Source organism: Scylla paramamosain, chromosome 16 (assembly GCF_035594125.1).
Source record: "Scylla paramamosain isolate STU-SP2022 chromosome 16, ASM3559412v1, whole genome shotgun sequence".
In the NCBI taxonomy this organism is placed as follows: Eukaryota; Metazoa; Arthropoda; class Malacostraca; order Decapoda; family Portunidae; genus Scylla; species Scylla paramamosain.
Window position 1 is genome coordinate 19456266 of NC_087166.1, and position 12741 is coordinate 19469006.

At 35.2% G+C, this 12741-nt stretch overlaps 1 protein-coding gene across 1 annotated transcript; it reads left to right on the top strand.

Moving 5' to 3' along the window:
- Positions 1 to 4106: 4106 nt before the first annotated feature.
- Positions 4107 to 7117, top strand: LOC135108206 (putative nuclease HARBI1). The gene is made up of 5 exons (XM_064018981.1): positions 4107 to 4124; positions 4325 to 4541; positions 4629 to 4799; positions 6094 to 6307; positions 6964 to 7117. Exons 1-5 carry the CDS (start codon positions 4107 to 4109, stop codon positions 7115 to 7117), a joined length of 774 nt encoding a protein of 257 aa, XP_063875051.1.
- The last annotated feature ends 5624 nt before the right edge of the window (positions 7118 to 12741 follow it).

Sequence of the window (12741 nt, forward strand, 5' to 3'; positions counted from 1 at the left end):
TATATATATATATATATATATATATATATATATATATATATATATATATATATATATATATATATATAAAAAAAATAAGTTCGGAGAAAATAAAAAAAAGATTTATTTTGAATATTTGCCAAAAAACTAAATTAACTTCAATCAGTATTTCAGAGAGTAGGAATTTTTCCTCTTTCTTAGTTTCATAAGCTGCAATACCCATATCTGTGTAACATGAATAGCAACGGAGAGGGTATTTTTTTATATGGAAAAATCAGCCGTTTTGAGATATCGAGCAGTAAAGTTTAAAAATTTAGTGTAATTTACCTAATAAAGCTAGGGAGTTGAAATTCACAGGATATATACTTCAGGATATAAGGAAAAAAGCAGACAGAGTTTCTTTTCGTTACTCTGATTGGTTTTGTACAGAGGCCTAGAGCGATTCATGATGTCGCGCTTAATTAGCGATCTCAAGGGGAGAACAAGAATATTATTATATTTCGCCATACTTGTAAGTAAAAACCAGTGTTCTACTATTTAAAATAAATAAAATATTCATTAAGAGATATCTGATGCAGATACATTGATTATTTGTTGGATTTACAAAAAAAAAAAAAATCGTAAATGAATTCATAAAAAAATTAGTTATAGCTAAAAAGAATTTCCATTCTCTAGCTGTACGTAAATAGAGAACCGTAAATTTTCACAGGAGACTGAATAAAACCGGGTACTTCAGAAAGATATGAGGAAAAAAAAAAAAAATCAAAAGTTATCATATCTGTATCGCTGCGTGCCAAACCACTGATATTCATGACGGGACGACTCAATGCATAATACAAAAAAAAAAGTGTAAAATATGAGAGAAAAAAAAAAAAAAAAATTTTTTTCAGGTCCCCATCGTACATTCCTCCCATAAAGAGACAGGCACACTGGATCGCAAACGCTTGCAACGTACCACCAGCCTAGCAGAGCGGCATGGGTTCGTGAGAATGTGGCTTAGCGGCAGCTCTGCACGGGCTATTGCCCAGCAGACAGGGGCGAGCGCCACGACTGTCTGCAGATGGATCAGAAGGTGGAGACGAGAGAACACTTTATTAAGCAGACCGAGGAAGGGTGCATATATGAATAGTGAAAATCGTGTGAATGAATATTTAAAATTTCCCCTGCACTGTTATACTTATCCTCAATTTCCTACAGCATCACATTACATATGGTGCAAAGCCTTTAAGATGATGATACTTTCTGCAGTTTATGACACATGATTATTTTCGTCATTCATGTACTATTTTTCTTTTTTAATTCATATATGTATTTCGAGCAAAAAAGAAAAAGAAAAAAAAGAAAAAGGTAATATATATATATATATATATATATATATATATATATATATATATATATATATATATATATATATATATATATATATATATATATATATATATATATATATATATATATATAATCCCAACAGAATAACAAAACTGATGCGGTTACTAGAATACATTTAGTGGGCTAATTAGACCGGGAACAACAGGGCCTCGTGGGGTGAGGTGGAACAAGGAGAGTACACTGGGGGTTATATCGCTTCAAAAAATAAGTTATTTAATTAAAGTTAATTTAATAAGTTGTTTAATTTAACTACTTCAAGCATAATGAATATGGATGAGATGTGGAAATAAGTAGGTATGCTTTATATAGGTTATGCCACATGTATGCATCATGTATTGTAGCTTTCCTTATTTTTCTTACGTTCTTACATAACAAACATTTGTTCCTATAACCGCGCAAATTATAGTACTTTTCTGTCATTCCATTCCGTTTTCTATTAACTCAGTTTTTACGTGTTTTGTACGTATCACCAACATCAGTCCCACTGACAATGAGTGACTAGTCACAACACTCCGATTCGTCGACACAACAGAGTAGACAGGCGGAGATGCAGGTCTGGTACAAGGAAAGAGGGCCCGTCATAATAGCTGGTTTCGGAGCCAAAAGGCAAAATTTTTTTTTTCTCTTTTTTTTTTTTTTTTTGCTTTGTAAGCCTTTGATGAAGATATTCACCATTTATTAAGCCAACTTTTGTTTAATTATATTTATTTATTATTATTATTATTGTTATTATTATTATTATTATTATTATTATTATTATTATTATTATTATTATTATTATTATTATTATTATTATTATTATTATTAGTATTAATGTTTATTATTATTTATTTAATTGTTTTTGATTAATTAATTAGTTAATAAATTTAATTTATTTATCTCGTTTATTTATTTATTTATTATACTATTATTATTATTATTATTATTATTATTATTATTATTATTATTATTATTATTATTATTATTATTATAATTATTATTATCATTATTATTATTATTATTATTATTGTTATTATTATCATTATTATTACTATCATTTATATTGTTTATTGTTATTATTGTTATTATTTATTTATTAATTAATTAATTAATTTATTTATTTATTTTATTTACTTTTTATTTATCATTTTTTTTTATTTTACCATCCGTGTTGTTTTTTTCTTTAAACCCGCATGGCGACGCACGTGTAATATTCAATAAAGACTTTGTGTAAAACTGGCTTGATGTTTCTTATTCATGAAAATTGGTTCTTCACATTTTAGGCATGAATGCATGTATGCAGCCATATATATATATATATATATATATATATATATATATATATATATATATATATATATATATATATATATATATATATATATATATATATATATATATATATATATATATATATACATATATATATATGTATGTGTGTGTGTGTGTGTGTGTGTAGATGGATAGATAGATAGATGATAGAGGTAGATTGATAGATAAATACATGCATACATATTGCAACTAGTTAAAAAGCTCTTGCATTAATAGAAAGTGTCAAAATCTTTTAGGATCTAACTACCCTCGTGATTTCTGGCACCTAGCCAAAAAACATCTCCAATAATTTTACTCCTCCATCTTTCCCTTCTTTATTTCGACCTGATGGCACCATTCCCATCTCATCTATCCCTAAAGCTGATTTTATTTTTTATTTTTTTTTTTTTTTTACTCTACCTTCGCTGATTCAAGTTTCCTCTTCTCCTCCCTCTGACTATTTCTTAATACTTATAAAGATTATTTGCAGCGAAGTTTTCCATGTTCTCGCTGGCCTTAAACCCTAATGGGGTCCCACTTATTGTTTTACAAAATTGTACCTCCGTGCTTCCACTTTTCCTAGTCAAACTCTTCAAACTGTGTCTATCAACATTTCCATTCCTTCCTGCTAGAAATTTACCTACATTTAGACTGTTTCTAAAAAGTGTGACCGCTCTAATCCCACAAATTACCGTCATTAGCTTTAATTTTCTGCCTTTCTAAAATTTTTTAATCTATCCATAGCAGAAAGATTCTTAAAGATTTATCAAATCACAACTTTATATTTGATTGCCAGTATTGGTTTCGTCGAAGCCGCCCTCCTGATGATCTTCTGGCTTTCCTTACTGAGTCTTAATCATTCTCTACTAGGAAGTACGGTAAAACTTTTGCTGCTACCTGCGAGGCTTAAAGATATCAAAAACTTCTGATAGACTCTGGCACAAAACTTTGATTTCCAGACTACTCTCATAAGGCTTCTATCCTTCACTCTGAAACTTCATCTCAAGTTTCCTCTCTGACCGTTCTATTGTTGCTATGGTAAACTGTCACTGTTCTTCCCCGGCGTATAATAACAGTGGTGTTCCTCAGGGTTTTGTCCTGTCAGCCACTCTCTTTCTATAATTCATCAATGATTTTCTAAAACAAAATTCTTGTCCTATCCACTCTTACATTGATGAAATAAACAGTTCATGCAGGGATGCGAAAGAACGCATGACTTCTGGATCCCTATTAATAAATACTTTGAAAGCTAAGGGTTTCTCTCAAAGTAAAGATTACTTTAAAAATTGCTCCTAAGTACTAAAACAACTCTCAAAGTTGCGACTCTAAAAAGTACCTCGGAGGGACTTTTACAATTAGGAGTGAAGTTTGTCTTGTCAACGAAGGCGAAATGGCAGGAATTGTGGTGGAAGAGCGTGAGCCGAGGAGGAATTTTCGTGTTTGCCGTGATGTGCTGCGAGAATACAGTAAGTCAGAGTTAATGAAAAGATTCAGACTTGGCCGCGCGAGGATATAATATAAGTGACAAATTTGGTGAGAGAAGCGCTGAAAAGCCCAATACAGAAATATACCCTTGATCCCAAAGATGAAAGTGCTAATAATTCCAAGATACCTTCCCGGTGGAAAAATGCAACTATGTAATAGTGACGATCTTGGACCCTCTCAGCCTTCAGTGAGCAGTGCCATAGCACAGACTCTAGATGCTCTCACCATCCCACGCATTGTGAAACAATTCATACATTTACTCCTAATTCACCAAGAACTGCGACAAATAAAAACTGAATTCCGAGGAACTGCTGATATCCAGGGTGTTGCTGGAGTGGTGGATGGAACCCACATTAACATTATTGTTCCAAAGCAGCATGAAGCAGAATATGTTAACCGTAAGAACTAGCACAATGGAAACACCCAGCAAGTATTCGACGCCAAATACAGAATATTGGAAGTTGTCGCCAAGTGGCCGGGCTCAGTTCATGATACCCGCATTTGGAATGAATGTAGACTAAAGGAACTCTTTGAGGGGAACCGCGTGCCAGCTGGTTACCATCTGCTGGGTAACAGTGGATACTCCTGCGAGCTCCACCTGCTGACTCCCTACCTTCCTCCACAGTCTGGCCCACAGACGCACTATAAGAGGTACAGTAAGAAATCCCTATTTACCATTGTAATTATTATTATTATTATTATTATTATTTATTTTTTAGGTAATTACTCATTGAGAGTATTTTCACTTGAAAATTTAAACCAACACGGATTATACATTATTATTATTATTATTATTATTATTATTATTTTTTTTTTTGAGCTCCAAACTAATGCAGGGCTAGTCTCACCTATAACCTCTATTAATTCTTATTTTTTTATTGCTGTTTCAACCAATACACCGTACGTAACTGTTTGGGACATTTCTAGCCCCATTTTACCCCGTGAGAAACTGATAAGTTTACCTTATGGGGGTTCCATGAAGGGCATAGCTCCTCCCCTCTCCCCACTTAGGAGGATACAGCATGTTAGGTTAGTTTACCTTATGGGTGGAGGGCCCAGTAAGTTGGGTGGGGAGGGTTCGAAGGGGTAGTATTGGTTGAAACTGCAATGTACCGAAATATCATTTAAGTTTAACCTAACCTTAAGATAGCTTGAATCATCAAAGCTAACTGTCCTCTACTTTCACTATCCACGATACACTAAATGTCCTCTACTTTCACTATTCACGATACACTACAAACATGAGTATACAACGTCTGTGCTTTACTACCTTTCCAATTTACATAAAAAAATTGTTTTTAAACATTGTACTTTTAACATCATTGTTTGGAAATTGAATTAAAATTTAGTAGCTGCTCTATAACTAACATAACAAAGCCTGCTAAATATTGATTTTTATCGCTGACGTTAGGCATTATACATGTGTTTCTATCACTGGCGTGATCCAAGTAATCTAAATTTCAAAGTACTGACCAAGCACTATATAATTATAAGAATGTAACCTAATCTAACCAATTAAATCTAAGCAGTATTTGTCATTCTGCCAGACCAATATCCAGCAGTTAGCAAACTCTATAAATTTTATTAACATATCCCTAGCACTGTATACTGTAGATATACGTAGGTGTGGGATGAAAATCAACTGCTACCGGAATGACATGCATTTAATTTATGTGAGTGATTCTCAAATATGTACCTATAAATAAGTGTAAAAAGAAATTACAGAGGGACCAGTTGTTCTTCAATGTTTAGAGATCATTATGCTCTAGTATATCGCACCTTAATTAATATTTTAATATGAAGAATTACAATAGTGTAACATTCATAAATGTGCTATGCTATATATTTCAGGCATATAAGATGACTCGAAGTGTCGTCGAAAGGGGGATTGGTCAACTGAAGCATAGGTTTCATATACTTCATAGAGAAGTGTGTGTAACTCCTGCCAAGACTACATGCTTGTCGTTGACTGTGCCATAGTGCACAACATTTGCAAGGCACGAAGTCGTGACCTCCTTCCTGAAGACGATGATGATAGTGGTGGTGATGATGGTGATTATGAACATATGGATGGTCACGACTCTCTTCACATTGCGCTACCAGCAGCTGCTGCCTGTCGTGAAAGATTGATCTTAAGAGATGAATTTGTCTTGGCTCATTTTAAGTAAGTGAATATCTACCGTACAGTCTGCTTATTTTTACCCTTTTAGCAGTAAATTGCACACTGTACTTCATAAGCTCTCTTATCTAATTTACTTTATATATCCTATATAGACATAAACTATGCTATATTTCTACTATCTTCTGCATTTATTTAATTTAATGCAAGAGAATGCACCGTCTGAAGAAAAGAATATGTAATCCACACATTAAAATGAACAAAGTATTTAACTGTAGAGGAAAATAATTCAAACTTTTTTTTTCTTAAGTTGGCATCCATTGCCGTCTTTTCTTCATGTAACTATTTATTTATTTTATTTTTTTTCTCTCTCATTTCAGTCCTAATGAATGACGAACTGCATGACATGCAAGGGTACTGGTCTTCTACTGGTCAAGACTGGTGTCTTCTGCTATGTACTGATGCAAGGTAAATATATCTATACAGTTACATAAATCAACAACCAAGAATAGTAATGGAGGGATGCATTTAAGTGAATCTCTAGGCCAGAATGGTAAGTAGGAGGTGTGTATTTAAAGTCAACTTTACTTGAACTGCTTTAATAAATTCAATTTTTTTACCTAGGTAATTTTTTTTTTTTTCCGTTTCACATAGTTCGTGCTGTGGAATGGCCAGTTGCTATTTAAGAGTGTGAATTTTAGCTTCACACATCATGTTTTTGTTAATGTATGTCTACCACAGTTCCAGCTCCTCAACCTGCCGCTGCAGATCCTGATGGCCGCTGTTGGTGAGTGGCACTGCCGAGGTTGCTGGAAGGGAGGTGGCAACAGTAGTGTTGGGGGAGGCGTTCTCTGATGGAGGGATGACTGCGGTCTACAGGGGCATGGCACCGTAGTCATCCATCACACTGGAACTGCGATGTCAAAATTAATTATTCAGGGATGGTATAATCATTAGTATTAGGTCATAGTAAGTAAGCTTGATTCTTGTCGATAAAATTGTTAATTCCATAAGGAAATTATTTCTATCTTTCAGCCCCTCCGATGGTATCCTGTGCATACACTTAATCTACAACAAGAGCAAAATGCTTCATCTGAAAAGGTTTTACATTTCAGACTAATGGTAAAGCTGTTAAAAGATGGGTTGGGTAACAGTGCAACTAATACAAAACACTTACGAGGCAGCCTCCAACATGTCATCACTGCACAAATCTCGCCACCTTTCATCCCCCTGCAAGGTGGGACTGTCTTCCCCAAAAACATCCAACACCTTGAGAGTCACAAGAGACAACAGTGGGATGCCTGGGCCACCTCCTGAAAATTAATCATATACGAGTATTACAATAACCTGAATCAAGGCATGAAGCAGCTTATATATATATATATATATATATATATATATATATATATATATATATATATATATATATATATATATATATATATATATATATATATATATATATATATATATATATATATATATATATATATATATATATATATATATATATATATATATATATATATATATATATATATATATATATATATATATATATATATATATATATATATATATATTGAAAACGAAAGCTTATTATTAGTAGTAGTTGTACATTTCCATTTATAACCAATAGTCCACTTCTGATTCTTATCATATTCAATATGTATTTCTTTGTATGAAGTATATTTGAATAACATAATAAAAAAAAAGAATGCGTGTGAAAAATACATTACGTGATTTCCTAATCAGTAAACTGAAAAAAAAAGTACTTCTTCAGAAAAGGATGCATAAATTCGGTTACCTATTTCTCTTTTGTATTTCTTGGTTTTGGTGATGGTCTGCCTTAACTTGTTTTGCACGGCATACCACCTCCTTTCACAGTCGCTTGGGGTTCTGTTTGCCGTGAATGCTTCGTTAATAGAGGCAGCAATGTTAGCCCAAACCTGCTTCTTGTTCTGAGATGTGACATCAGGGCCATATTTACCTTGGGATAATATAAAAGTAACATAAGCATTTTCATATGAGAGCTAGATTAAGTTAGTTTGGCAAATTTTTACTGCTTCACCAGTCTCTCTGTTCAGGATAAAAGTATTTATTTCTGGTATTTTTTTGGCTAACAACATAACCAAAATGACATAACCAAACAAATCTAACCAAATAAAACTAACCTAACCTAACTAAACTAATCTAACCTGACTATTACTCTACTGTTATTTATTATTACTTTATTTCTATAAATTTCTAACCTCTATTTATTTTTTTTTCTTTCTCTTCTACGAGATTGAAAATGAGCAATGTCTCATCACTGTCCCAGTTCTCTCGTTTACATTAGCTGCAATCCATCGTCGTGAGGGGAAATGTGAAAAGACTGCGCCCCAAATGTTCGACATATCCGGAAATTACATATTACTCTTAAAAATAGCATAGAATTACTTAGAAATATTAAAGATTAATTCACAAACATTAACTGCCACCAAAAGAGCGACATCTTGATTTAAAATAATGCTGCTGCATTCAGAAAAGCCGCTCCTTTAGCGGCATTTTTACTGCTAGGAATAATTTTTATTTTGAGAGTAGTAAAAGTTGCTTTTATGAGCAAATTCTAGGAGCAAAGTCGAGGATAAAAGCGTTTCTAAGAGTATTCCTATGAGTACTCCTAGAAGTCTTTATTAACACGGGCCCTGATCTCTAAAATTTCTAATTGGGCTAAAGAAAACTTATTATTGTTCAATGTAAAAAAAAAAAAAAACTCAACTTGTCAATGTATCCACTCAACACAATCTTCCAGATAACTATCCCCTCTTCTTCAGTGACACTCAACTGTCCCCCTCTTCTACATTAAACATCCTCGGTCTGTCCTTTACTTGTAATCTAAACTGAAAACTTCATATCTTATCTGTAGCTAAAACAGCTTCTATGAAACTAAGCGTCCATTTTTTTTCTCGTCCCCCCCCCAACACCCACCTTCACAAGTGCTAAATCTGTGCAGGGGGGCTTATAATTCCATGTATGGAGTATGCTTCACATGTATGTGGGAGATTCCACTCATACCGCTCTTTTAGACAGGTTGGAATCACCTCTAATTGACTGTCTTCAGTCTTTCTCATCGCCGTAATGTTGCATCTCTTGCTATTTTCTACCGGTATTTTCACGTTAACTGGTCTTTTGATCTTGCTGATTGCATGCTTTCCTCTCTTGACCTCACTACACATGACTTTCTTCTTTCTGTCATCCTTAGTCTGTCTACCTCGCTAATGCAAGAGGTAACCAATATTTTCAGTCATTCATTCCTTCCTCTGGTAAACTCTGGAACTCCCTGCCTCCTTCCTTTGACTTGAACTCTATGAAGAGATTTTCAAAACACTTATACTTTGTTATGTGATAATTTTATTTGATATTGGTCTGGAACTGGAATTTAAGTTTTTTTTTTATTTATTTTTTTATTATTTTTTTCTTGTTTCCCTTGGCCTTTTGTTGCCCTTCTTACATAAAAAAAAATAATCCATGATTGGGTATGAAGTCTATGAAGGTTTTAGTTTCCTGTTTAGTATATATTAGGGAAACTATTGGTATAAGATTAATTAGATCTTGAAACAAAATTAATTGTTCCTTGAATTACATGACCATATTTTCTTGAAACTGACCCCCCAAAAATTGCAGCAGTCTCACGTGTAATGTTATACACATACTGATAACTGCTTGCATTATCAGCCAGCTCCATTGAGGCATATTGCCACAGCACAAATGCATGTTTCCACAGAGCTATATTATCACAGGGTCTTCAGCAGTTCCACTACAATTAAATGTATTAGTTCTTTCTTTCGGCTGTGTTTACTTTTCTGTAGCATTTGTTTGACGGCAAATATGATCATACACACACAGTAAGACTATTTTTCCACCAAGGAAAACTAGAAACTCTGAACAACTTATGAGATGATTTGCGCAGAGGTGCCCACTTTAGGCGAATCTACTGTTACTCAGAGTGCTCATGGGATTATAAGTCACTGAAAGTGGCAAAGAACTTTTATGAATATAAGTTCTGGGTCTGGATCTTCCTTTTCACAAGGCTTCTTCCATGGTGATGTGGGTAAAGCCTTCTACCATATGAACCACTTCTATGGAAAACATCAACATAAAAGGGCAGTAGTGTCAATGTGTTGTCTCTGGCTGGCTGGGCCGCGTCAGGCAGGTCTGAGTTGCCAGTTTGCTCTTCTAGACAGGGTGGAATCAAAAGCTTTTTGTCTCATCAACTCCTCTTCTCTAACTGACTGTCTTCAGCCTCTCTCTCATCTCCGCAATGTTGCATCTCTAGCTGTCTTCTACCGCCATTTTCATGCTAACTGCTCTTCTGATCTTGCTAACTGCATGCCTCCCCTCCTCCCGCGTCCTCGCTGCACAAGACTTTCTTCTTTCTCTCACCCCTATTCTGTCCACCTCTCTAACGCAAGAGTTAACCAGTATTCTCAATCATTCATCCTTTTCTCTGGTAAACTTTGGAACTCCCTGCCTGCTTCTGTATTTCCACCTTCCTATGACTTGAATTCCTTCAAGAGGGAGTTTTCAAGACACTTATCCTTCAATTTTTGACTACCGCTTTAGACCCTTTTATGGGACTGGCATTTCAGTGGGCATTTATTTTTTATTGGATTTTTGTTGCCCTTGACTAATGTTCCTCAAACATAAAAAAAAAGTTGTGTTTCTTGCGGCTTGCAGTTACCATGTCGGGCGAAGATAATGCTCTCTCTCTCTCTCTCTCTCTCTCTCTCTCTCTCTCTCTCTCTCTCTCTCTCTCTCTCTCTCTCTCTCTCTCTCCAACAGACAAGATATTACTTTTACGTCGCTAGACATGCATAGTGAATGTGTGTGTGTGTGTGTGTGACAGAAACACACACATACACACACACACACATTACGATCATGTTGTTGATGAATGGTTCGTGATATCTCTTATCTAGAGAGAGAGAGAGAGAGAGAGAGAGAGAGAGACATTATGACAATCGAGTCGATGTGTGGTCCGTGATAATGTCTTAACTAGACAGAGACACACACACACACACACACACACACACACACACACACACACACACATTATGCACATCTAGCGACGTAAAAGTAATCATATATCTTGTCCGCTTGACACAAACACACACACACACACACACACGCACACACACACACACACATTATGACAATCGTGTCGATGTGTCGTCCGTGATAATCTCTCTCTCTCTCTCTCTCTCTCTCTCTCTCTCTCTCTCTCTCTCTCTCTCTCTCTCTCTCTCTCTCTCTCTCCCGAGAGAGAGAGAGAGAGTAACAATTATAGTTGTATAGTATTCTCGGCCGACGTAGTAACACTGTATGCCACAAGAAAATACATAACTGGCAACTGAGATCTCCCGGTCGCGGCCCAACCAGCCGGTGACGACACATCAACAATGCTGCTCATACAGAAAGCGGTATTCAACATCAACTGTTTTTAATTATAATATTTAGAACCACTTTTGGGAGTAAATCTGATTGAAAAGCGCTTGTCGAGTGAACCAACTGCGTCATAGGGATTCGGTTTACTAGCAGAATTGAGGAGTGGTGGCCTTTGGCGTAGGAAAGGGATGTCAGACTCATGGCAGGCGGGCTAAATGTGGCCCGCGGGATGGTCTTAAGTGGCCCACGAGGTGACAAATGATTCTTCAACTATAATTGTTACCGTTGAGAAAACTTTATGACTACTAAGACGAAAAATTATAATATTTATATGTTACTTACATGAATGTCTATTGTAATGATCGAACATTTCAACCAGACGACCATGTCAGTGGAGGTATCGGAACGCATGAGTCGGCTAAAATATTTTAACATGTACCTTCTGCTGACTTGTTTGCTGCAGGTACTCGATTAGACAGGTAGACAGAGGCGCAAACTATACTATCAAGTAGGTCGGTTTTTCGAATATGTGTTGCAGTTAGGTTTTTCGAATATGTGTTACAGTTAGGAGTGATGTGGATTGTTGAGTACTTGAGTGTTGTATGGAATGTTGTGTGGATGTAGTGATTGAGTGTGTAGAGGTGCGAATTGTGATGTGGTTAGGTGTGATGTTGGTTGTGATGTGCCTGGGTGTGATGTTGCTTCGTGTGCTAAGAGTGAATGTGATATCGTTTGTTGTGTGGGTAGTTGTAGTGTGTGAGGCGATGTAGTAACTGTGATGGGAGTGGGCGTGATATGAGTTTTGTGGCTGTGTGTGACGTGTGATGCGGCTGAATGTAATGCTTATTTATTTTTAATTGACATACCACCAATTAAATTCTTGTTATATATTTTTTCCTAAGGAAATATCACGGTCACACGGTATGGACGACCGCATCGTGCATGCATATAAATTGTGAAGAAAGGAGCACACGCATGGGTACAGCTTTATTTGAAAAAAAAAAAGCGTTGTACTGTAACATCACCACTGATCCATTCCAATAAGTTAATAA